Raw genomic sequence first — 27,812 nt, 5'->3', positions numbered from 1 at the left:
ATTCACTTGTTTTTTTTTTTTTCTGACTTGGCCTATGTTAAGGAAGCAGTAGTCCTTGTTCTTGTCAAGTGGCCTCTCAGCGGCCAAATTACCCTTCAACCCCCCCCACCCCATTGACTTACAGTACAGCAGCAGTAAATCCAGACAAAAGCAATGCAGCTCTATAAACTCCAAAGAACTAACCAAATACAGCGCTGGTTTACAGCTCCTTTGGCTCGTGACCTTAAAAGAAAGGGATGCTTGCAGTCGACTCCCTAATGTGGTCAAGCCTGTGAGGTTAACAGTGACACCAAACTATGAATTTCCTGAGGTTGACTGGCATTAACGTTGAATAGACAGTATGAGGGAGAAAGACATGGATTGTGACAGACGGAAAACAAAGCAAAAGATGATGGAACAAAGTCAAGAGACACAGTGCTCCCATTAGTTTTAACTAAATTTGCGATACTGAATGCAAAAGATGCATTAACATGACAGAGATTTAAGAAGAAACAGAATAGAGAAGTGATAGAAAGATGAAGACAGATGTAAAGCAGAGAGAGAAACACACACACACACACAGTGTGAAAATGAGAAGCAGTTGGGCAGGAAGTCAGGTGAAGATGAGAAGATAGGAGTTGTATTGTGCATCATTGAGACAGGATTCCCCTTTATGGAGTGAAAGTGAGTGTCCTTCAGTCTGCAGTCTGCTGTAGGGAAAATATTTTACTGACTAATAGCTCCTTTATCACCAGTGTCCCTGCTTCTCTTCCTCTCTCGTCGCCTCTTACCTTTCCTCTCTTCTTCTGGGAAAGAAGTTCTCATAGCCTTTGTTTAGTTTCTCTTAGCATTGTTAGCATTCTAGACTGAAACACTGCTGCACAACTAGTCAGTAACTTTCTCCCCGTCGTGACAAATGTGGGGTGAGGAACCCTGGCCAGCTAAAATGTTAAATGTCAGAATGTTTCTGAGAAATACACATAGCCTTACACGAGAAACACTCTCCCCAACAGTGGGATCACTGTCTTATGGTAATAAAGCCATTCACACCAGGCAAACCTTTGTCTTCCAAACAAGATTTACTTCAGTGGTGTTGGCAAATGTTTGCTCTTGCTGTGTAAATTCTACCGAGGCTGAATTTGATGGCTGTCTGTGAACACGTTACACACTTGCAGGTGGTACGTAACCAAGCTTGAATGATTTGATTTTCTTTTTATTGAAATTAATTTATCACTGGCAAAGTTGAGTTTAGATTAATAATACCATTATTTGTGTGCAAAACAGAGTTCATGTAGGTTCGTATTTTCTTGGAAAAGACACAAGGGAAAACTTGTTCTCATTTGTACATGTGCCCTCTTAGGGGCAGGATTGTAGAAATTTCAAGAGACTTGAGTCATAACGGTTCAATTCAGGATCAGTTTGCACTCAAAAACTTTTGAAGAAACCTTTTGTTAAGAACATTTTCCATTTAAATGCTACAAATATTTATTATAAACCTGGTGGTGAAATACTGAATCTTTAACTGTCTATGTTTGGCATGGAAATATTAAGATTAATGGTGATTGGTACGAGTGTTTAAATAACCTGCGAAGGACATGACCTCGCTGTCCTCAAAGGTAGCTTCAACTGAGGCCCTCTTGTGACTGTGTGTCTGTACTTGCTCATTCTGCTGTGTTCTCGTGCCTTTTGTCGTGTGTGTGTGCCCAAATACTCCTAGTGATGATTTCTGTGTATCCCAGAGAAAGTTCTGTAATAGGAGAGAGTTCACTACCTATTAGCATCACTATGACAGAGATTCAAAACAGCAGTAAACGGTCGCACGGGAGACCAAATGTTCCACAAACCCCCCAAAATTTTCCAAAACTTGTACACTCTCGTAAACTCTTGTAGACAATACATGGCCTGCAAATGTAGACATAATGTTTCTTTCTTTTGAATGTTTTACATGATCATACTGTTTGATGTAAAACTTTGCATACATGTGACATATAGTCTTTAATACGGTCATTTAGAACATGTAATTTCATGCTCTACTTGACTTAGTCAAGGTTTTTTCCTGTAAAGATGGGTTCTTCCAGTGACTTTGATACTTAGATATATAAACTGCAGCTGAAAAGTTTAATTAGTTTAATTTAGATGATACATTATAGAGATTTAGCAGCAAAATGTGATGCTTTTGTCTTCTGATTGATGAGGCTAAGCTACTTCCTCACTCCGTAATGATATTTTCCTTTTGCCTTTCAAGCAACTTCATATCAAGTGATATTACAATTAGTGTGAGCAGTTATTGTTAAATGTCACATCCCAAACACTTGAACTGGATAAATTACAGCTAAACTGAAGACTAATTTTGAAGCAGCTTGACATCTGCCCCCTGCCTCTAGTGACAGACACACTATAGAGCGTGGAGTTCAGAGGAAAAGGAAGAGGGCAATTAGGATTCTTTGGGTAACAGGGAGATTTAGAGAGCGAAATTGAGCATACCTATCTTAGAGAGAGAAGGATGGAGAGCAAGAAAGGAGGAATGAGAAAGTGAAGCGGTACAAGAGCTTTGTGGAAAATAACAGGAGATTAGGACAGGAAGTGAATGCATTTGGAAATGAAGCGGAGAACAACAAACGATGAAAGGGAAAGGATGGAGGGAGAGAGAGAGATAAGGATGCAGGGTGCAATAGACTGAGAGAAAAAGAGAGATAGTGGAAAGAGGAAATGTCACCGTGTCAGAGACCGACAGAAAGAGAAAGAACATAGAGAGGAAACTGTTCGCGGTAGTTTCTCGTTATTCCTCATTGTTCCAGATAGAGGAAAGGGCATAGGTCAAGAAAACGAAAACAAGACAAATTGAGACAGGGGGACAAGGAGAGAAAGAGAAACACAACTGACTGGCCAGCAACCCAACATGTCAACATTTTAACTCATGTATTCTCTTAATATTTCATGGTTTACCACAGTAGCCGTCAGTCCAACTTTTTATTCCATTGAGCTCTTGGGAGTCTTTGTCACCTGATCTGTCATTTGTTTAACATTCCTTTCTAATAGTTATTTCTCAGTTTTTTCTCAGTCTCTGTGGTGTAGCCAACCAATAAAGCTGTATTTTAACTGAATCAGCCCCCTACACACTGTACGTGCATGTGTAAAGTCAACCAGTTTGCTGGCCCAAGGCAGCCAGACTGTAAGGTTCACTGGTTTCAGTAGTCTGGGGTGAAATGTGGTGAAGAGCTGTCTGTGCCTTTGTGTGTGTGTGTGTGTGTATGTGTGTGTGTTGTATGGTGTATTAATTCCCTGAACACCTGCTGTTTGCATTCTTGCCTTATCCCCTTGTCGCAAACACACACACACACACACGTACGCCTTGCATCTGCCTGTAATGGAAACAAACAATGGTTAGGGCTTTGTACTAAAGCCACTCGTTAGTTGTCTGACTGCCAGCTGGTCAGTTAAATTTAAAGCTAAGTTAAGCTTTACTGCTGGGTGGGGTAGACATCCAAGCTTCAGCAGACCAGGTGCATAAAAATGGCTGCCTCACTCGCTTGATGTCATTCACAACCTCTGCGATACTAATTTTGCATTACCAGACCTTTCATTCTAATTATATTGGCTATTTTATTCATTTAATTTGAGGTTAACCATTTATGCTCTGAATCATAAATATATTGGTTTGAGGTATAAAGGCAGCCCACTGTGTCTGTGCCCGTTTTGAACCAACTTTTATACGTTGATTTCTCCAGAGTTTCTGTTGTGAAGTCTGATGAGTGAGATTATCTGAGTCTTGCTTCCAAACTTGGAAGAATGACCATACCAACTTCTGCAAAAGTACTGTAGGTTGTGCATTTTTTAAGTTTTGAGATATTTTACATCTTCATTTAAATGGCAGGTCCATTATTATTATTATTATTATTATTATTATTTTAGGTTTTTATGTCATTCTGTAGCTTCCCAGTAGTGTTCCATATGTATTCAAATCTGAAAATCAAGTTGTGTTCAAAGTACGTTTTAGCATCAAAATGCCATTTTACAAGGCCCTTCTAAAACCTTTTGCCTATGTTACCTGACGTAGGTTTCTGCATGATGCATTGCTAAGTTACATATAAACCAACATAAACCCCCTCTCTCACCTATCCATGTCAGTCATAGAGATAGACTAAGCACTCACTGTTGCTGCTACTCTGCTAAACAGCGTCGGCGCTCTAATCCACGTCACTGATTTTTGCTAACGGCTGAGTGGACGTTTCCATTTGAACAACCCGGAAAACAACGCAGTTGGAGTTATGCTTTAAAGGCTAATGATGGAGCATAGTGTCAGTTCAAGCAGAGGTTTGAAGTTGAGCATTCATCAGCTGATTGGTGTCAGCTGCTTTATTCATGCTTCACAATCAGTGGCTCATTCAGCTCTGTAGTAGCACTAGTAGTGTTCAATCATATTCATGCAGATGTACAGCAGGGCCATTGTAACCTTACTGTGTGTTCAGACAGAATGCAAAGCAAATTTTACAGGCGCCACAATTGCACATAAAGTCAATGGAAAGACACAAACTTGGCCAGGGCGGTCCAAGTTGAAAATGTTTCGATTTCAGCAAAAAAACATGTGTGTATCCTTTATGGAGCTGCTTCATAAATGTACAGAGATGAGAGAGAAAGGGAGAGATACTGGAAGGAAATATTAGGAAGAGTCAAAGTATTTGGTGAATTCTGAGTTCAGTCAGAGGCTGAATTGAACACAAACACACAGGTACATTCCCAAAGACATGGTCAGTATGTCCTTTGCTAGCTTGCTTACAGCCAACATGCTGTTAGTACATTGGCTGTTTTGGGCTGAATAAACACAAAAGGTCCAGCGCTCAAACTTGCATGCGACAACTTTTCACCTCACGTTCTGTTTGAACACACCATGACACTTCTCACTATTACTCTGCTTATACACTCATGTCAATGTCATTTGCAGTCACAGTTCCTTCCAAAACCCACTATTTCTCTTTAAGTACTATGTTTTTTAGTGATTTATTGATTTGAGTAAGATTTAGTGTTCATGTATGTGTGAATAAGAGGAGACTATTTCTCCCAGCGGAATTCACATTGCTGCTCAGCTTTCTCTACCAAATCAAACTTTATAACCATTTGCTATAAATGTTAAATTCATTGATGTACAGTAATCGTCTCTGACTTAAACAAAGTGGTTGTCACATTCCTCATTTATGTGTCTTTGCTTTAATTCTATCCATCCATGTTTATCCATTAATAATCTTCAATTGTCAGGAGAATGCATACACATAGCCTACTGTATACACATACTGTAAAAGCAAAGCAAATATGCACAATATACCCAAATCCATAGTATGCATCAGTAGTAGAATTTACTGTAGTACTACGAGTAGTAGCCTAATGTCTATCTAAAAAATATGAGTGATGATAAGAAAAATACTGATTACTTTACCCAGCTCTTTATTTCCCAATAAATCACTACCAATTGGTGTGCTTTTCATTTGACAAATTTATCATTTAATTTCACACCATATCTCATTTTGCTTTGGCAGTGGCCTTGACTTCCTCAGTTTTTAGGCTGTCATGTTAGATAGGCAAAGCCATCGCTTTCCACCTGGCCCTGTATCCTCAGTGTTTGTTTGACTTCAGAGCAGTTTCCCTGGTGAGAGAGCAGAATTTTCCACTGTGAACAAGAGAAAGATGGAGATAAGGATAGAGAGATTAGCCGAGAAGGGAGAGAAAAAAGAGAAGGGTAGGAAAAATGTAGCCAACTGTAAAAGAGTGAAAGATTGCGATAAAAGAGGAGAGATTAGAAAGAGAAAAGCAGAGGAAAGCGAAGAAAAAGTGTTTAGTCAACTGTGAAACAGTGAAAGATAAAACATGAGAGATTGAGAGAGGGGGAGACACTGTAAAAGGGGGAGATTAGAGAGAAAAAAAAAAGTGGAGAAGAAGGCCGAGAACACGATGTGAAGGTCTGACACACTGACATTAAAGAGCAAAAACTGGGAAAGAGGAGAGATTTAAGACAGATAAGGGTCAAGAAGGAATGAAGAGATTGGAGCCAGTTGTGGAAAGATTACTATGATGAGACTGAGAGCAGGTGGAGAGAGGTGGAGGTAGAGTGATGGGAAATGTTTGGATGCTACCTCAGAATCACTCAAAAGTGAGTGGATACTTGACATGACAAATCACTTTCCTTCATCATGGAAGCAGCTCTTTCCCCCAAGCTGAAAATGGTAAATCAATGCTGTATTGAATTTTTTTCACCATGTCTAAGAAGGCTTACCAAGCTGCCTCACTTTCCAAGGAAACAGAAATTACAAGCATACTGAAAGCCTGTGACAAGAACCAGCAGCATCTAGTCTGGATGATGCCAAAGTGGCTTGCTGTCAAAGACTTATCCGGTCTCTTGAATGCAATGGATGAGAATCAACATCAACACAAATTTCCTATCTGGTATCTGCAATTTTGCATTCTTTTGTTGCTTGTATCTCTTGTTGATGAGGGCTCATGTATGATTACATACACAGCTCCGACATTTTCAACAAGTCTTCCAAATTAAACAATGAAATTATGGGGCAACTGTGGCTCAGCGGGTAGAGCGGGTCGTCAACCAATCAGAAGGTCGGCGGTTTGATCCCAGACTCATCCTTTCTGCATGTTGAAGTGTCCATTGGCGAGACACTGAACCTCAAATTGCTCCTGATGTTTGCACCAGCACCTTGCATAGTAGCTTGCTGCCATCTGTGTGTGTGTGTTTGTGTCTTTGGATAAAAGTGCTATATAAATGCAGCCATTTACCATTCAAAATTAGTTGTTGGTTCATGCCCTCTGGACACATGTAGTAAGTGTTTTCTGATCAGACGCCACCATCGTGCGGATTCCATCACCGCCACCATTGACACTGCATAAACCTAGCCATTGGTTAGGTTTATGCACAAAAACAACTTGGTTAGGGTTAGGGAAAAATCATGGTTTCGGTTGAAATAATTGCCTTCGCTGTCATGTTTATAATAAAAAACACTTGGTTACGGTTAGAGAACAACTTGGTTAAAAGAAACTGTCTTTGTTGACCCAACCATACACTTTGACCTCCTCGCTGTCATTATTACTATGGCTGCTCGAGGGGGTTTGGTACTTGAGTCTAAACAAATGTTGTTTTTGGGCACATTCTCAAAATGTTCATTTCAATCTGATATGTTTTAATTGTATATGTACTAGAATGATCATTTCAGAATCTGTCATTGACAAATTGTGAAACTTTTAAGAATTTTAGGGCATTATATGGCTTTATTAGATAGTTGACAAGAAATGAGGCGGGAGTGAGATGGTGAATGACATGCAACAAAGCTCACTGGCTGGTCCTGAACCAGGGACTTGTGATTACACGGGCAGCCCTTCAGGCGCAGCTACAGATTGTAAAACTTTACTTGTTTAAAAAGTGGGAAAGTGGTTAGCTCCATTATTGCCCTCTGGTGCATGAAAATATATTAGGGCAAGTAAAACTCTGGCCTACTGATTCTTAAACCTACTTTATTCGATTTTAACCACTTATGGGCTGTGCAAAACCTGAAAACACAACACTGACTTAGTATCACCTTATAAGGTCGTTATGGCAAGTATATTAACAGTAGTCTGCTTACAGAACTGACACAGAGCAACATTAGCATTGGTTTAGCCCCATGGTGAATGTAAGTCTCATATTCACGGTCCTTTTAGCACTGCTTTGGTCTCCATAGACCCCTGTAGAAAATATGTGGAACGTTAGCTGCTAAATGCTCCACTGTGTTCATGAACTTTAGCTGCTAACTTCATCTGGCTACCGTATTTGGTGCTGAACTTTTTATTGGAAAACTGTTGCCTTCTGTGTCTGGAAACAGTGCCGATGAGAGCAAAAACAGTAAAGTTGCTGGCCGGAAAACATGGTGAAACCAATGAGCTAAAAAGATGTTAAAATGCTTTGTAGAGCTGCAGAGCTGCGTGATAATTCTCTGTGGGTTTGTCACTTCAGGGGACCCTTTTTACATATGAACACACATAAACATTTGATCCATTGTTAGTATAAAATTATAGATTTGTGCTGCTTTAAGGTTCACCAATGCACCACTGTAAATCTTTTAGAGGTTTTATATCCTTCTCTTCTCTTCTCTTCTCTTCTCTTCTCTTCTCTTCTCTTTTTCTCATATCAAGGATCCTCAAATAGAAACCTTACTTGACTGGGACCTCATTCTGAGAACTTATTTGTTGTTGGTTATGATTTAGTCCAGCTTTCCATCACTGTCGCTGCTCTAGTGGGTGGGAATCTTTGATCACAAGAGTCGTTTTATGAGATCTCCCATTGTATCAGCTTAGATATATTGGAACTACTACCTTGGAGCTCTTTAGAGGACCCCTGGTGGACCCAGGACCCCATTTTGGGCTTTGGGAAGCGCAGCCCTCCCTGTCTCAAGCTGTGGTATGGCTCTTATTAGTGGTCCTTGCCATGGCAGCTTGGGGAAACCTTTTGAAACCTAATATGGTCTTCAATCAGATTTATAAATGTTTAGGTGTATTATGAAAAACACACACGCGGGCTGCCTTGGCAAAACCAGACTCTGTTTATATGTATGTGTGAGTGTGTGTGTGAGGGAAAGAGAGTTGTGTGTGTGAAATAAGAGAGAAAATTGTGTGTGTTGTTGGTCTATGCTCGCTTGTGTGAGTGTGTTTTTTTTTCTTGCCCTAATTCCTCCAGTGCGACAGCGTTTCAATAAACAGCATACCCGTGTAAAGGGAACCAGTCAATACACACACACTCGGGGCCGCCAGTTCATATTGCACCCATAGTTAAAACAGATTGAATGACAGCCAGGAAACACGATACGCTTTTAAACTCTGATGATGGAAAGAGAAAATAATTTCATCCTACTTTTTTTGCGGGAAGATTTGTGCATAATTCTCTTGGTGCCTGCATGGTAGGGATGTTTGTGTGTTTTGGTTTCTGTTTGTTTGTGTTTGTATGTTTGCGTGTGTGCGTGTGCTTCCATGAATGTGTGTGGCCTCATATGCTGTAGGGCATTCTCACGCTCTGTCATATACTACCACATTTACTAATTTGAGTGAGAACACACACATACACAGATAGAAAAGTTCACACTGACTAGATCTTCTCTGATATTCATTAACTTTTAAGTTATGAAATATTTTGCTATGAAGATGCACTCAATTTTGTCACTTGTTTTAATGAAACAAGTCAGATTTATAACCTCTGTGTTTCTCTCTGTAGGGATTTGAACAGAAACAACATCACCAGAATCACTAAAGTGGACTTCTCTGGCATCAAGAACCTCAGAATTCTGTAAGTTTGTTTGTATCTTTGTTTTTTTTTTTTTTACTTTCTTGTCAACATTCTGTGGTGAAAAAAAAAGAATGCTGCTAAAAGGTCTCAGGGATTGTCAAACCACGTTCTTTAACAATTCAGATTACATTACATTTTTCTTTTGGTTTTAACATTCATGTCTAAAGATAATGGGCCTCATGCAAGAACATTTTTGTAATCTTATACTACCTCTTGAACTGTTTTCTGTGAGGTTTGCTTGCGTTCCAAGTCAGAGAAAATTCTAAGTATGAAAAAATTAGTGAATGCAACAAATTCTCTTAAATCATTGGCACGTGCCACTTAAAGGTCCAATGTGTAGAATTTAGTGGCATCTAGCAGTGAGGCTGCAGAATGCAACCAGCTGAATACCCCTCCCCTCTCCTTCAAGCATGTAAGAGAACCTACGGTGGCAGCGAAACTCACGAAAAACATAAAACGCCCTCTCTAGAGCCAGTGTTTGGTTTGTCCGTTCCGGGCTACTGTAGAAACATGGCGGTGAAACATGGCGGTGAAACATGGCAGTGAAACATAGCGGCCTATGTGGAAGAGGACCTGCTCCCTATGTAGATATAAAGGGCTCATTCTAAGGTAACGAAAACACAACGGTTCCTATTTTCATGGGATAATAGACTAATTAAAACATACTTATGAATATTATATTCCATTTCTGCCAAGTCCATTCCACTAGATGCCACTAAATTTTACACACTGCACCTTTAAGAGCAAATCCAGTCATAGTGGCTCTTCCATGAACTCCAATTACTTTATTGATATATATCATGTTTTTAACACTGATAAAAAGAACTTCACAAAACAATTACAAAATAAGTCTACTATTCAGTGGTAGCCAAATCCTGGTCAATAGCTAACGTAAAGGAAAACTTTGGTATATTTCAACCTGGACCCTATTTTCCCATCTTTTTGTGTCTAAGTGACTAATGGGGAGAATAGTTTTTGAAATTGGTCCAGTATTGAGCGAGAGCGGCAGCAGCTAAACAGGCAGCAATATAATCTGACATGCCAATAGCGCCCCGTCAATGTACGTCCATTTAAAGTGCTTGTTTTTGCCACTGACAGGCTCAGATTGTTATTATAACTGTCTGACAACATTAAAGGACCATACAGAGAAATAAAATGTTTTCTTTACCTTTCGCTTGATCCGGTCTGTTTGTTATTGTGTCTGACCAAGTCTCGCTCAAGGAGAAGTCTCAAAATCAGCTAAATATTCAGCCATGACTTTGAAAATCTTTTAGATAACTCTAAGCTACACTTTCTATACTCCATCACAACAAACTCCTGCTGACACTCCTCTCTGCAACTCTGTCATAGCTGAATATTTAGCTGGTTTCGACAACGGCTCAACTCTTGCAAGATTTCGGAATGAGATTTGTTGAGCGAGACTTGGTTAGGCATCATACATTATACATTGACATTGACACTTTTTACCCAAAGGATTACATTGCAGGCCATTTAGCGGCTGCAGGCTGAAGCACTCTCTCTCAATACTGGACCAATTTCAAAAATTGTTGTTCCCATTAGCCACTTAGACACAAAAAGACGGGAAAATATGATCCAGTTTCCCTTTAACACAGCTGAATCAGAAACTGTCCTCACTGAAAAACAGCAGAATTATTTGTTTGTTTACTTAAATTGTCCTCTTGTATTTATGACAACAAAACTCTTGAGGTTGAGTGAAGTAATAAGTGTTCTCACTGAGATATTGCCTCCAAATGTCTTATGGGGGAGATTATGGGCTGTTTGGAGTATGAGACATACACCCGAGTCTGTGATTTGTGTGCCATGACTTACTAATAATAAATATTTCTTACTATTATCCATGAAGACAATATCACGTTAACTTAAACCAAGTAGTGTATTTCCCTAAACTTAACTATAACCTGACTATAGAGGTGGCAGATCAGAAAATGTTTTTGCAGCATTCATCGTTGAAGGCGCTGACAAACAACTTATTTTGTTATATAGATATGAAGTTAATTAAATTTAGGTATGAAGCTGAATCCACCAAGTTCCAGCAGGTCTTTTAATGCATCTTTAACCTTCTCTTCTATTTCTTGTTGTGACCTGTATTTGTTTCTTTACAAGGAATCCCATTAAAAAAGCCATGCTGGAGCAATTAGGCAAATGCTATATTTACCTAATAGGCCTGTATATAGCTATAGGGGAAACAAGTCTCTATAAAATACAGTTTCCCATCCTAATGAGGGATTTCAGGGCAGGAGAGAATGCAAGTGTTATCCAAGGAGTCAAATTTTGTAATTACTGAATATTTACGAGGTTAAATAATAGAGTAATAGTGAGCTGACATGCCAGTTACAAGCAGCAAGACTCCCATTTACTAAACAAGCAACTCAACAACAAGATGTTGAACTGATGTGGATGTGTTGATATGCAGAGATGGAACTGGTGCAACATCTGGATGATTGTTAGCAAGAAATTATGAGTCACTGTTTATATGAAGCAGCAAAAGGAAACATAATGAAAGTCAAAGTTGACAATTGTCCCTCATGTTTTTCTGAGCCACAGTTATGGAATTTTCACGTTGTGCAATACTTGGACATTCAGAAATGTCAGAATGTCTTTGAAAATCAGGAAATAACAACAAACCTTTGAGATGCCTCAAAGCCGCACTAAGGAAATGTGTATAAATATACTTTACTGACATAATTAAATCATAAAAAAATCACACTAAAATACTCAAAAATGGAATTAATTACCTCTCACTTCAATGTAGAGCTGCCAATGTGGAGTGATGCTTCAAAGAAGTGGTGAGAACACAACATATAACGTATTGAGAATAATTAAGTGTTGAATAGGATAGATGTTTTTTGGATCAGCAGACCTTCAGCTGATGCTGATGTGTGCCAAACCTGAATTAAGGTGATGTGCCATAACTGGTAATTCAAACCATCCTGGATTCTGGGGCCTCAAAAGGGGGAAAAAAACAGATGAGCCAGACTGACCACTGATCCATTTCAACCTCCAAAGGCGCTTTTTTTTCACTGAAGACTAAACATAAAACTGTCAGTTACTGGCTCAGATGTACATTAGTTCCAAATTATATCTGTATTATATTGTCTGCCTTTGTGCATGTCTAATCTATCATCTTTGATTTAAAAAAAAAAGTAAATGAGGCGCTAAAGTCATTGCTGATGTTACACTTGCTTATCTTGCTCGTCATATCTAAATGGCTGTACTTGAGTGTGACTCCTTGTCTCCTCTCAGCTGTCCTAATTGACTTCAAGGGCTCTCTAACTCTTCTGCCTGCAAATTTGAGTGTGCGTCTGTGTGTGTATTTGTGTGTGTGTGTGTGTGTGTGTGTATGTGAGGGCTGTAATAACTATAATCACCGCTGGCTGCATGCAGCTTCCCTCCTCACTGTGCTTTAACCAGACCAGCAGATAAAAATACACTCCCAGCGCAAACTACGCTGAGGAGTGGAAATAAGTTTATGCATGTGTGTGTTTGCATTTGTAAGCACATTTGCTTGAGTATAACTATACTTGTGAGGACCATGATGACTTTCGGAGCTCATGTCAGTTAATGTTTCACCTTTCGTATATGTGTTTGTGTGTTTGAGACAAAGAGAGAGCTTCATTTGTGTACATCTTGTATATGTGAAACAAAGGGCGAGAAAGACCAATGAAAGAGACCGTGCGTGTGAATTGTGTGTGTGTGTGTGTGTGTGTGTTTGTGTGTGTGAGTTTGTGTGTGGTGGACCAGTAGCTTGTTTCATGTGGTTGGTGATAAACTGCTGTGACATTTCCCCACTCTAAATCTCTTAAAAATGGGGAGGAGATTGCTTGGGAAAGAAGAGATAGTCTGAGAAAGTACACACTCTCCCTCACACACACACACACACACATACAGTTGCACACACACACATTGCTGCATATGTATGTATGCATGTATGTATCAAGTGATGAAAAAAAGCACCCAAGACTACACAGAACATAGTCTTTTGCCCTTATCTGTGATCACGTAGGTATAACTGTGACTTTATCAGCCTCCCCCAGTCCCCCTCGCTCTCTCTCTCTCTCTCTCTCTCTCTCTCTCTCTCACACACACACACACACACACACACACACACACACACAAAAATGCCTAGTTTGGGGATTTCTGGTCATTTAAGCCGTACATGCATCTCATGGGAAAACTTTGTATGTAGTTTAACATAAGTCTAACATTCTTCCCACAGAAGGCTAATACATAGCTGCAGAAAAAAAAAAGCTTTAATGGGAATGCTTACATACAAATAAACTTGTAATTACTGATAATACGTTCTGTGGAAATACTTGACTCTCATTACAAATACTCTGACCTCAGTTAAACACAAGCACAAAACTTAAACAACGTGATTTTGTCATATCAGATGTATCTTCAACTTCGAAATGATCTGATCTGTGTGTGAAAACCTCTCTCTCTCTCTCTCTCTCTCTCTCTCTCTCTCTCTCTCTCTATATATATATATATAGTCTTCAAATTTAAATCAGACTTCTTGCTGTAATCTGATTAAACTCTTTTTTTTATCCAAAAACATGTAATCCAATGCAGCAATCTCCTTAATCTGAGTGGTCAGACCGTCTTGCTGTAATCACTGAACTGACACAGCTTGTCTCTGCATGCATACTGCATGCGCAACATTTAGCGTAATATCTTTGGCAGCCTCACATGGCAAGATTTCTTCCAGATTGTGGCGAAATTGAGTAATTCCAAACAAATTTAGATGTAGGTGAAAACTTGTGCTTGATATTGAACATTTGGCCCCGGTGAAGATAATGTGGTTTCACCCATTGTGTGTAAGCAACAAGTGAGTTAAGTTAATATTCCCCGAAGTATTTCCTTATTTCCTTCAGAGGCCGAGTGCTCCGAGTTTGCCATAAGGTAGCGTGACATTCGTGCTTTTTATAACGGTTGCTGAGACTTTTTAATATGGTTGAATGAAGGAGCCATTAGACACACCAGGCCCCACACACATGAAATCAATACATTTTTTTCTCTGTTTCCACCATCTCTCTCTCTCTCTGTCTCTCTCTCTCTGTCGATGACTAATGCCTGATACAGACCAATATAAAAACAATACCTCATCCGAGCAATATGCCAGCGCTGACTCCCCGCACCATGTGTTTGGCCTGGGATCCCTTACATTTCTAAACTTCATTCAATAAATCAGCATGTGGTTGATCTCTCATTTGGACAAATACACTCTCATGGTTACTCAAAGTTATATCTTGATTTAGCTTTACTCCAGAGTTTAAGATAATGCTTTTTTTTTTAAATCAAGATGGAGAAAATAGGAAACATTGGAATAAACATGCTGGATTCATGGTGGCTAGACTGTAAATTATGACTGATGGGATGGAGTCAGGACTTTGCATATATTTTCATGTGTGTTTGGGTTCGCTCGCTACTAGTGCGTAACTTATACTTGTACTCATATTTACACATATATCAGACATCGTACGCAAGTGCTGGTGTGTTTGTCCATGTCTCCTCTGTATGTATTTATGCCTGTCATTGTGTGTTTGTGTGTGTAAGGGTGATTGAGTTCTTTCAGCTAAGTGTTTTGACAAGTCTTTTGTAGCACTTGTGTGAGTGTTTTTGTGTGCAAACCAGATTAAGCATGCTGGATGTACACAGCTGATTATTTTCATTTTTTAATGGTTTGTCACCAAACAGTTTTGCTGATTTTTAAAAACTAAACTACCCCCCTCCAACAAAAAAAACAAAAACAAAACAAAACAAAAAGCTGCATGTCTGAGTCTGTTATCCTTCAGCCAAGTGCATGTTTCCTATATTATTCTAATATGATGTCTGTGTGTGTGTGTGTGTTTGCACGTGTGTTTGTGTAATGTGCAATGAGCTGGTATGACAGACAACGGATTAATGGCTATAATACAGCTGCATGTCTAAACATTTTCTTTGAAAGAATATTTAAAGGGAGGTCATGCCAAAACAATTCAAAGTCCACATGGCAGGCCAGACAACGTCTCTTTTTGAAACGGCTTCTTTAGTCTTCTTTGGCTCTGTCTATCTTTTTTTTTTTTTCTCTCTCACTCAATCCATCTTGTCATTCATGGTCTCTTTGTCTTTGCATCTCTGTTTCCTCTCCTTCCCTGCCTGATCCTTCCTCTCCTCTCTTTACCCTTCACTTCCTCCCTCCTCTCTTCCTCCGCCTCTCACATCAGACGCTCTTTTCCTCGGGTTTCTTCCTCCCCTCCTCCCTCTCAGGAGATGTCACTCCTAACATCCTCAGACAGAAAATATAAACACGCATATCTTCGGAGATGTTCTCTCTCCGTTCTCTCTGTCCCATCTGGAAAACCTTAGTTCGCCCCCAAAAACATGACAACACACACAGAGCAGAGAAGGAAGAAGAGGAATATGCATTACATTGAGATCACCAAAGGAAAGAGAGGAGAAATGGAGAAGACATCCACTGAGGGATGGAAGAGGGATAGGTTGTTAATTGTTTGTTTTGGCTCGCTCCCATTGTGACATTTGTGAAATGCTGCGTGTCTTAAACTTTTAAAACTTTCGCTTCACGCTAGATTCATCTATTCAGCGCACTGATTGCTTGTTTATACAACCAATTTTTAAAAAGTGAAAATGTCTCTCTCGATGTTTGAAATCTTTCTATTTCTCTCTGGCAAGCGGCAGATTTCTGTATTTGCACTGGCCAGAAAATGAGATGTATCTTGTGTTTCTTTGGTTTGAACTCCCAGGTTAGCCTAGAAAGCTGGCTGTGGATATGTATTCCCAACTACATGGTGGTTCCTCATTTTGATGTTTAAATTAAGTCATTTTAAAGGAGTGTGCACCACACCTTACTTTGACACTGGCCGGGATTTCTCCCTTTTCTTAACTGTCATTCCCTGCACATATAAGTCACAAATGCAAATGACACTAACTACAACTTTTGTCCCTCTCTCTTCTTCCCTCTCGCTGTCTCTCTTTATGTCCACTGCTACAGTCATCTGGAGGACAACCAAATCAGTGTTGTAGAGAGAGGAGCCTTCCAAGACCTCAGACTGCTGGAGAGACTGTAAGTACAGCATGTTGCTATCTGATATGTGTGAATAAGAGAAATAGACAGAGTGTAAGCTACACATCTCAAGCAAACTTTAGCTTTTTTTCAAAAAAGGATTTAATAAACCCATGAGGCTACAAATACACACAAACATAAACATCACAAAAAATACACACTGCACATGCACATCTGCAAACAGAAATTCACACACATGCAGATATTTGACTTCCTATTGCTGATTTTAGATTTCGCCAAACACACACACACACACACGTTTGACTTCCTGCTGCTGCCCGTCCATCCTGTAAGCATGCACACACACACACACGCACACACACACACTGAGCGTACCTGGATGATAACCAATTCCATCCACTTTACACAACACCTTGGAATCTCCCATCGATCTTGCAGTGCAGTGCTGTGTGTGTATGTGTTTGTGTATGTGTGTGTGTGTGTGTCTGTCAGCTCACACCAAGGCTCTAGTCAACAGACTCGAGGTGTCAGTGCACAACACAACACTTCCCACACACACACCTGCACGTTTACGACTCTGTGTTGGAAGAATGACAGGCAGACAGCTCGCAGGAAGACATGCTTCCATGTTTATACTGTACAGAGTCTTTATGGTGGTGTAGCATGAGATGAAGTTCCAGAGTAACACACTGTGTATTGTTGAGATGTTATCTCCTAAAATAAACTAAATGAAAAGATAAACAGTTCTTATAGGTCGCTTTCAGGGGACCTAACACAACTGTCATGTTGGACTGATGAGAACAGCATCTCTAAACTTAGGACTTGGCTGTTTCAGCAGTGTTGAATTCACATTGCTGAGCTTTGACAGGAGCTGAGAATTTCTTCACTGATATGTTCACTTAGTTTCTCAGATACTGTAAGTTTATTAGCTATTGAACCGTAACAGTAGGCTATTTAGTTTGTCTTTCCAGAATCGCCTTCACTTCACATAATGTCATTTCCGTCGGACAATATATTGATTTGGAGATTCTTTAAGCTGTTAAAAGGAGATATCAAGTTTTACACGAGTTAGAAATAAGATGTAAAAGTGGAAATTCACCCGACACTTGGATGGAAACATAGCCGCAGACCTACAGTATGGAGTGACACAGACAAATAAAGCAGAGAGACAAGAGCAGTTATTGCAGTTCAGGTGACAGAAAACTCCTCTAACTCCGGACAGAAACCTGAGAGCGGTTGAGTGGCAGCGACATGTGTATCTTTTCTCTAAATGGAGATCACACATCTGATAGGGGAAAGTGAGAGGTGATGGGCTGCTTTAATGTTAAAAGGCTCTATAATGCAGTGTGTCAGGAAGGGTCAGAGGTTATGAGCGAGGGGGGAAGAGGTTAGAGGGCAAAATAGTTGCGTCAAAACTCACGCAAAAGATGACATTTTATTTATATAAGCCATTGGAAAATATGCGTTTGTGCAATTGTAATGTATTTATTAGAGTGCAGGCTGAAATTGTGTGTAAAAGTAAATACATCACACAGTGTAAGGATGACAACATGTACATTTACCTATAGTCAACACAAGGAAAAAGTGAATTTTCTCCATTTTGTGGAAAAAGACAAAAAAAATTCCCAGTTAAATCACAGTGTTCGCATTAGGTGAAAATAATGGTGTTGAATTGTACTTCCTGAAATGCTTTTTTAAAAGCTTAGTTGACAGGATCTCTGGTGTTATGCCTGTCAGGGTGAAAGGTTAGGGGTGAGAGGTTGCGGTGTTGAGTCGGTGTGATTTACGGAGTCGCATTGTGAAAAACATGAAGCTTATGTAGTCATCTCCTCGGGCGAGGACAGTCATTTATGTCAACACATGAATTATAAAGTCAATTCACCTCAGTAGGCAATAAAAAATACAAATCATGGCCTCGGCGGTGACTTTACATGGTAAAATGTAATAATTAGCCAATTTTTAGTGCGGTGTACGGCTCCTTTGGATGGATAATTTTCAAAAAGAGTAGGGGATTTTTCAAGAGATGTGATTTTTTATTATGTTTTCCTACCAAACTGGTATATCAAACTTCTACATTTTGAGGTAGTAGCCCAGTGAGAGTAGTTCTCTCCATTCTCCAAACCATTTTTGCTGGCCTTTATTGTGATTCTGACTAATAGGGATAATTTTTCCAAATTTTAAAAACATAGTGCCCATAGAGTTGCGGTCTGGTACTCCTTCAAAGGTTCCAAAGAGGAGAAACTTGTCATTATTATTTGAAAATACACAAAGGATTCTTCTCGTAAAAACCATAACTGTTTTGTGAACGAACGTCTCAAGATGACTCACAACTGTAATAGTAGCCGATCATGTGCTTTACTTTCATACCAGCAGTTATTTTCGAGGAGCAGGGGTCAATTATTTCAAATGGTGGATATCTGTTTTTGGACTGCACTTCTCTTTCCATTGGTGCACACAGGAGTGAAAGTCAGGGTCTTATTATCATTATCACAGGGGTTAAAAGGTTGGTGTCTGTGTCTTCTCCAACACAGAATCTACTTAGTGACCCCGCGACCCTCCGCCCTCCTTTTCTTTTTCTTTTTCCCCTCCACGCCTCGTTTCTCAGCCAAATGCTTTGGTAGCTTGATAAAGCTCTCTCTCCTCACACTGTCCTCATCTATCTCTGCTTCAGACAACCCCACCCTCCTTTTACACACACTGATAGACACATATTTCACCCTTACACACTCCATCTCTTTCTCTCTCTTCACACACACGTCTTTTTGTTGCTCCACACCATTCTTTCACTCTCTCCATCTTCTTCTTCCTCTCATTCCTTTGTAAATAATTGCCATATGTTCATTTCATGCTCTGTTCCAACCACTCAAACAGGGAATGGTATTTTACATGTAACATATAAGAAGGCATTGGACATGAGCATGTTTTCCTTTTATATTGGTGGAGAAATACAGGTCAGATAAGCTGGATAAGAGTTTTATTGATAAGAATAATGACCTGAATATGAATTCTTTGGCAAAGGTTGTGCATTTTAGAATTATCAGAAATAATTAGGTCACTAAGATTAGGCTTATTTTTTTTTGCCATTTAAAACACAGTAAAAATGCAGCATGGATAAGCTATCGGTTTGTTAATAGGAATATTAAACTATGAATTCAGAAGCAAACGTCTTGCTTTGCCACATTTTTTGTTCTGCCAGAAAAAATAGGCCACTAACTTATTTTTGCCATATGGAAACAGTAGCGCACTTTTTAATGCCCTGAATGATGATTCAGTCTTCTTATTATAAAGGGACAAAACAGGTTCACATGTTTACCAAAATATATTGAAAATACAAGAGCTGAAAGAATTACTCATTTGAGAAGTCGATTAACGGAAAATTATCGATTGATCATTCAGGGCATATATGAAGCAAATATACAGAACCTTTTTGGACTGTTGGTTTAACAAAACAAGCTTGTTGAAGACATTTTAAAGACTTTAAAGAAAGTTATTAACCGATTCATGATAAAAAAAAAAAAAAAAATTTAGATAATCACAATAATACATAGTTGCAGTCTTAGAAAACAATCTTAGAATAATGTCAATACAGTGGATCCTCCTTAAAGTATCTTTTTAAGTGAACATATCTTTCAGCTTAGCCGAGATGACTGGAAGCCTCTGGGAACCCAAACTTGTTCCACCTTTCACTCCCAGGTCAAAGCGGATTAGGGGATGATAGTGATAACTGGCTTTAGAGAGCTTACAGCACGATAACCTGTAACTGACACACACACACACACACACACACAAAACACGACATGATAACCTAAAGGTCATGATCACAGGAAACCAGACAGACTTTCCCATGAAATTGACCTTTGAACCATGAACTGACTGACCTTCAAATTGATGTCTTTGGCTGGTTGATGATGGTTCAGTCAACACAAAAGCATGAATCTGAATGATTTATTTGTGAGTGTGTTTTCATGGCCTCTATTGTCTCTCTGAGATTGCTCCGTGTTTTACATATTTTACTCTAACTATATTTATATTTTCTTTTCTTTTCTCCCTGCAGTCGTCTGAACAGAAACAAACTCCAGTTTCTCCCAGAACTTCTCTTCCAGTCCAACCCCAAACTAGGACGACTGTGAGTACACCTTTTTATATTTTCTTCCATCTCTCCATCCAGCGATCCTACTTCCCCCCCAACTCTCCCATCTCTCTCTTCCTCGATCACGATCTCCCCTTTTTCTGTCTCTTTTGATGTGTTACGTGATCCATTTGAAAACACAGCCACGGTGCGATGGCAGAACTTTTATCCGGGTTGAGGGTTCAAGTCCTGCGCCAGGTGACACAGTGCCGCTCTGTGCTCCTGTCGAGAGGTGAAAAAGAGTGTGCGTCAGACGTGTGTGCGTGTGTGTGTGTGTGTGTACGATTTTAAGAGGTGAAAGTGTGCCTGGAGTGAATGTTTTGCTTGGACCCGTGAGGAATTTTTATTCAGGAATATGGAGTTTTCCCAGAGTATTCAGAGTGTAAGAACAGGTCATACTGATGCAGTGAAGCCTCCCACTTGCCCTCATTCTTCGTCTTTTTCATCTCACATTCCCAGACTCTCTCTCTCTTTCTCTCTCTCTCTCTCTCTCTCTCTCTGTTTCAGTCCCATAGGTGTATCCACCCTCTCTCCCTGTCTTCCTCTCTGCTCTCTCCATCTGCACTCTTTCTTTCCACTTTGCTATTTGTCTTATCCTCAGAGAGTCTCTGTCAGGTTGGGTTGAAGGTTGAAACACTTTCTAAACTTTATAGCTGTTTACATTGGGCTGCCTTCAAGTAAATGTAGAGGTAGACTTTTTGTGCATTTGTATGTGTGTCTCCGGTGAACGTTTGCTTTCTACTGTATGTGTCTGCAATCATTATTGTCTATCGTGTAGGTGTGTGTGTGCAATATAGTGATTAAAAAAGGGAATGCCAGTGTTGTGACATGAAACTTCTCACTTCTCTCATTCTCTTTTATAATGTTTCCATGAAGCAGGAGACCTTAGAAGCTACTGTAACCTTTCTTGAAAAAGTAGGCAGAGGATAAAAAAAGTGGAATATTCCACTAAACATCAAATAGTCAGTACCTATAGACTTGAAAGGTAACTCTCAAAAGGTTTGTACAATAGCTGTAGTCAGCTCTGATTCCCAGCAATTCCAATTCCAATAGCAAAATGTCTGTAGAAACTTCTCAAACCACTCCTGCAGCTCAGTTAACTTCTCTGTTGGGGATCTGTGTGTTCAGTATGTACCAAACAGTCATTGCGTTTTCACACCATGTCAAAATACATAGTTCCACGATGAGCTATCCCCTCCTCATAGCTCCAAAGCTTTGCCAGAAGTAGTGTATTTGTGATTTTATTGGGAAAACAATAATTGTTTGGAACACATGAATCACACAGATCAGTGGAGAGGTAGATAATGCCGCAGTGAGTGCTCGACTGTGGGCATTTTTTTGACCTGTTGTTTTACAGTGCCTCTGGGTCATTACTGGAATCCACTAATTCACTGCAGAGAATCTAAGATGACTACAGCTGCTGTCCTCTGTGTAGGAGTAAACTACCTCCTTTTAGAACCACTTTGAAAGCCTACAGATGATGACTCTCTGATAGAAATGATGGATTTTTTGTTGACTTTTCTGTAGCGATAACTCTTTGAGGAATTCCATACAAATGCCACACAATATGTCTCAGTTTGAGGGTTTTTTAGTTTGAAATGTTCCATGAAATGAATCATGCAGTGGCCATCTTGTGCACCTGTTCGATCTATTAAAAGATATGATGGCGTAATTTTGTCATTCAAAGTCATCCCTCACTCGGCATCAGAACTTTTCTTTCGAAAGACAGCAGTGCAGAGTTGCTAGGAACAGCAAAAAAAACAACAAAAGTAGTTGTAACAGCAGTGGTTTATGATGAAAACAATAAATTGATTTGTATTTTCTGCAGCGCTTTCTCAATGTGATCTCTTGCGTTGGCAGGAAAGCCACAGAACGATGAAATATTCTCAGTGGGGTGCACACAGAGAAACCTCTATTTAAAACTCTGGACAGACTGATTGTGTGTTTCATATATTTGTGGTGATGTGTGATGTATTACTGAAGACAGCAAACTAGACTGTTATGGCTGAAAGCAAATTGTCATTTACGTCAACTGCGGCTTCCAGGATCACACACAGTCAAAAACCTCATGTGAACATCGGAGGGACACACACAATGACAGATGCAAACACATATAAACACACACGCACACACACACACGTACACACTGCATCGCACGTTAATTTACACGCGCGCTCGCTGTGTTTGTTTCTTTTTCCGCTTGCTCTTCATGAGTGACAGTCTTATTTCCTCCGCTGACTGCATACTGTTCTATAAAACCCCTAATTGATCTCGAAAGCTCCTATTTATTACTGGTCGATATAGATCCCTATAGAGCTCTCAGACAAGTCAGTAAGAGAGTGGAAAAGGGTGAACGTGTTCCAAACTTAACATTATAAATCTCATGTTCTTTATATCCTTACTTTGCCATCAGCACAATCTAAATTACAGTGTTAAATTACAGTGAGTTTCCTCCTGCTCTTTATTTTTTTCTTTCTTTCCACTTTTCTCATTTTTCTCTTCCATTTTTATGATACTTTTTTATCCCATCCGTGCTGCGTTTTTCTGCGAACGAAGGAAGTGGCAGTAATGTAAATAGCAAGGTAAGTAGACGAGAGAGTGTGTAAGAGAGAGAGAGAGAGACAGAAAAAGAAGAAATGGAGGTCGAATGACAAGCGAGAAAGAGCTAGAGGGAGGGAGACTGAAAGGGAGAGTAACAGCAGGAGGGTAAGAAGGAGGAGACAGGGAGGTTTGCTGGTGGCTTTCTGGTTTGGGTTCGTAACCTTCCTCTCTGTCAGCCTTGGTTAGATATTAAATGATGGCAGTGTGATAGGAATTACCTCTTAACCCTCCTATTAAAGCCCTGTGGTCTGAGGTTTGGAGGCGGGAGGAGAGAGAAGGAGCTGGACTAGCATTAAGGGAAAATAGGCATGGGTTGGAGGGTTTTGCTCTCGAGGAGGGTGGGAGGTAAGGGCAAGAGGTATCAGGCTGGATAATAGTTTTTACCAGAGTCTTGGATCCTGCTGAGATGAACGAAGCGTAGGATTCAAAGCTAGGATCGAAGAGGTTAGCGTTGTCTCTTATTGGAAAATGTTGTAATTGAGCAGTAAGTGCGGCTGACAAAGACAGATGAACGATAGGTATTGGGGAGGTCATTCGGAGGGGGGAGTTGGATGGATGAAAGGATGCTGGTGGAGGATGAAGGGAGCGGGTAGATGGATGGAGGGATCAGAGTGTAGGTGCTCAGCAGGGGGGGGGGTTCGGCGGGGGGGGGGTTGAACAAAGATAGGGATGGTGATATAGATGGATAGCGGACTGGAGTCTGTGGGTTTCAGTGTGTGCAGTCTGTGGTTGTTTCCCCCCACTGTTTGCAGAGACTGTGGTCTCACAGCACATGCACCCAGACACACACTTACACACACAAGGCTTGAGTTTTGAGTAGAATACATTTGTTTATAGCACAATGAATTTCTGGTCTGAAAAGCAACATATTGTGATGGCTCGGATGAGAAAAATGCAAGCCATTGGGCGGAGGGCTTTTGTGCATCAGTGCACATTACAGTGTATCAGGGAGGTTTACTTTGCTAAGTGACTTGAAGGCTGTTTGTCTCCTGTCTAATAACACTGACCCAGACTGAGTCTCATCCCGTTATCTTCACATTGTCCTCTGGGAGTGTGTGTGTGTGTGAGAGAGTGCATGTTTAATATGTGAACGCTTGTGAAAGTGAGCAAGTGTATATTGCATGCAGGGCCCCCAAGTGCACTGTCTGTGCATTTGAACCAACACTGGTTTACTGCCAGTGATACTCATGAAGCAGTATCATTCTCCCCCATTAAAGCAGCTCATGTTACAGTTGATTGGTTCGCATGAGAGGAGAGGAGCGCGTGGAAGATGGAAAATGGGAGTAATGTCAGACACGACAGATATTTCCCCCTTTCCTTCACCACTGCAGCTCCAGTGGGGCCTCAGATGCCGAGCATTACATAATGTAGGAGGTGATTTTGGAACATGTTTCAACATTTATTGACATGGAAATAAATAAAAGCTCCACCTTGCTGTAAAGATGCAGAATCTTATGTTTTACAGATGTCAGTCAAACAAGAATGCAGATGCTGTCTGTACTTCAAAAACAACTTGCTGATCTCTACTGTTAAAAGCTGTACTATGTAACTTTTAATAGAAGAAACAACACATTCTTCCTCTAATAAATGAAAAGTTCAACACATAATCCATAAAATGCACCTTTTTTCAATTCAGTACAGTCTGAGGTGTTGCTGCTACAGCCTTACTTGGTCCAGTATGACCAGTACTTTAGCTTAGAGTGGCTAATGTTAGCTAATATTGTAGATAATGTAATTACTCTTCCATACTTGTTCTACTCTTTTATCATCATTTTGTAATTTGCAGTTGCATCAAAATGTACCTGCTTTAATTAAATCACTTTGTTGAGTCAACAGTAAGAAAATACATACTATGGTATTTCATATAAAATTCATGTTTACTGTAAAACAACAAATGCAATATTGCAAAAATCAGTGTCTGCAATAAAAGAGCGAGTGTAAACATTACAAAAAGCTAATAAAAGAACCTGTCACCGAAGTACCGGGTTTTGGTTGATGAGATGCTCTAGTGTAGCGAAGACTACTGTGCGTCTTTTTTAGTTTGTAGCTTTCAGCTTCTTCCTATTCTTTAACACTGCTGCTGTGCTCCCCTGATGCTCTCACAGCACCCCCATAAAATGCATCACAGCAGGGATACCAGCAGCAAAACATTCAGCCTAAAAGGGTTTTTGGAGGCTTAATGGAAAGAGAAGTGAGTTTCTGTCCAGAGGGATGCTGTGAAGGATTTTATCCTATCAAAGTGTCCTTGAGAATGATGCGTAATCCCTACATGTTCACTCACTGTGGGCCAGTCTGGATAACAGCATTAGATAAACACCGAAAAAGTAAAAGTGCAGACTAAAGGCTGGGGGGGAAAAAAAGGGATAATGTTGCTGTGGGGAAGTGAAACTGGGTGAAACAGCAGTAAGAGAAAGATGGATAGATAAGTAGAGGGAGGAAAGTCTAATGGTCAACAAATCCTGACCTGCAAGGTTGCCAGTCTAAATCCCTGGAGTGATGAGTGGATGTTAATGAGACATGCTCTTAAGCACCATTAGATTACCCTTGAGCAAGGCACTTAACCTTCAAATGCTTCAGTGGAGTTCCCAGATGTGAAAATGTGAATGTCCCTGGCTTCTACTGTAAATACAACTTAGCAGGTTAAGTCAGGGGGAAAGAAACTGGATGGAGAGAGAGAGGAATGAGAGAGGGAGGGAAGGCTAAAAGGAGCAGGGGGTCATTTGAGACGTCTTTTCCTCCTAATTAAGTTAATGGAGAAAGACGAGGAGGTTGCCTTTAATCTTGGCTAATTGTCCATTTAGAGGCGACTGCCATAGTTTACCTGCTGGAATGTTACGGTTAGTGTTACAGGAAGTGGGTGTACTCTGTGTGTCCAGTGATTGGCTGCGACAGACCGGGCCTTAATGGCTATTGGTGGGAACGGTCTAAAAGGGCGAAGGGTGAACGTAAACTGCCTGAACTCACATGTTTCTCCTCTTTTTCATCTCTCTGTTGGCTGGTTCACTCATTTACTTTCTTTCCCCTTTTTCTATTTTTTTTTCACATGCACTTTCTCTGTTACACTCACCCACACACAAACAGAAAAGCAGCTTTGATGTTTGTATTGCTGTCAGGATTTGTAAGATTGTTTTCTTGTCACTAGGCTCCAGGCCCTTTGTTTGTTTTTCACGCCACTGGGTACTGGCGAGAAACAAATACATCTCAAACGCACGAACACACACTGAGACACACACACAGAAGCAAACATAAATACATCTCTTTCTCTCACGCCACCTCTCCCGCTGATTTAACACCACAGGCGCTGGATGTAGAATTGCGGGTCTACGTGTGTGGGTCCATTTGTGTGTGTGTGTGTTTGTGTGTGTATGTTTGTGTGTGTTGGTGCATGGCAGACTTTATACGAAACCACACACCCACGACAGAACTTCCTAATAATTAAACATGACTCAGAAGTAGAAACCATGGTATGCAGCTGCACCGCAAGGCTTGTAGGACCTGACACGCAGCTGCACCACAGGGCCCATACTCAGCAGCACACTGTGTGTGCATGTCCAACAGGTTTATCAATCTTACTTACACTCAGTCTCAATGTTATTTGACATGACTGCTTCCTAAAACAAGGGGAAACATGTCAGTTGGTTGAAATTGCAGTGGGTGTCCTGGCATGAAGCTACACCAAGAGGCCCATAGGCTCCAGGATGCAGCTGCACCACTAGGCCCACACTGATATTCACTGGTACTCAGGGAAGGGAAGACTTTTACAGAGGGAACCTAAAATAAGGCTGATCTTAGCAGCTTGTGTGTGTGTTTCCCACAGCCCAGACGGCAGTGCGATTTTGTCCCGAGACATATTTAGATAAGTACACACTGTAGAGATACTGAGAGAGAGAGGAAGAGAGAGATGGAGTGAGAGAGAGAGAAAGAGTGCAAATGATATTGGGATATTTTGAGAGATTTAGAGAGACCAGGAGATGTTTCACTCTAAAAGTTTCATTAAGTCCTTCATACTCTCTTAAAAATTGTTTCTAACATGAAAGAAGATAAAAGAAGATAATGTGACACTCTGTGCGTTTACAAGCGCTCAAGTACCATGGTTACAATCGTCTGTCTGTAACCTGATTTCTTCAGTATCCTGTAAACAAGAGAGCTCTCTGTAATCAGCGTTGGGGATGACAGAAACCAGATTACTTTAGCTCAATTTCTCCTGCAGACAGTTGATTTTTTGGCTATATAACAGCATGTCTAATCTGTTATTTACATGTGTGCGGACATAGTGATGCATCCTTGTATTTAAAACAAAAGTCCAGCTAAAAGTCTAACATATTCACATGTGAGTAAAAGCTGTGCTCTGACTACAGAGCGTATGCTGTCACTGCATGGCCACTCCAAATGTTCTGACTAAAACACAAAACAAGATTGAGGATACACACACACACACACACACTCTCTCTTCTCACCTCACTGACCTTGTTCTGTTACCAGCGGGAACACATGAATAACACTGTATTGTTTCTAAGTCTAAACTCTGCCTATTTTGAACAACCTGCTGTTAAAATGACTTTGTTTCTCATGCTTTGAAGGCAGTCCAAGTTTTGTTTTGTGCGCGTGTCCGTATTAATGTGTTTTATCCTGTAGCGGCAAGTGTTTGTGTGTATATTCAATCTCACACACCAATTCATAAACACTTTGCAAAGCTTGTGAATAAGAACGCCCTGGGTTTGTTTCTCTTGCTGCGAAAGTGGTCG

At 40.3% G+C, this 27,812-nt stretch overlaps 1 protein-coding gene across 1 annotated transcript in view; it reads left to right on the top strand.

Annotated features, from left to right (window-relative positions):
• slit3 (slit homolog 3 (Drosophila)) overlaps window positions 1-27,812 on the top strand; it is a 260,950-nt gene that overhangs the window by 8,086 nt on the left and 225,052 nt on the right. The window contains exons 2-4 of the mRNA XM_067599833.1: window positions 9,221-9,292; window positions 16,305-16,376; window positions 20,392-20,463. Of these exons, the coding sequence (XP_067455934.1) occupies window positions 9,221-9,292; window positions 16,305-16,376; window positions 20,392-20,463 (216 nt within the window). The remainder of the gene's footprint in view (window positions 1-9,220; window positions 9,293-16,304; window positions 16,377-20,391; window positions 20,464-27,812) is intronic.

The sequence above is a fragment of the Thunnus thynnus genome, chromosome 9, assembly GCF_963924715.1.
Source record: "Thunnus thynnus chromosome 9, fThuThy2.1, whole genome shotgun sequence".
Lineage (NCBI taxonomy): Eukaryota > Metazoa > Chordata > Actinopteri > Scombriformes > Scombridae > Thunnus > Thunnus thynnus.
Note: the sequence above shows the minus strand (reverse complement) of the source record. Positions and strands in the feature narration are given on the sequence as shown.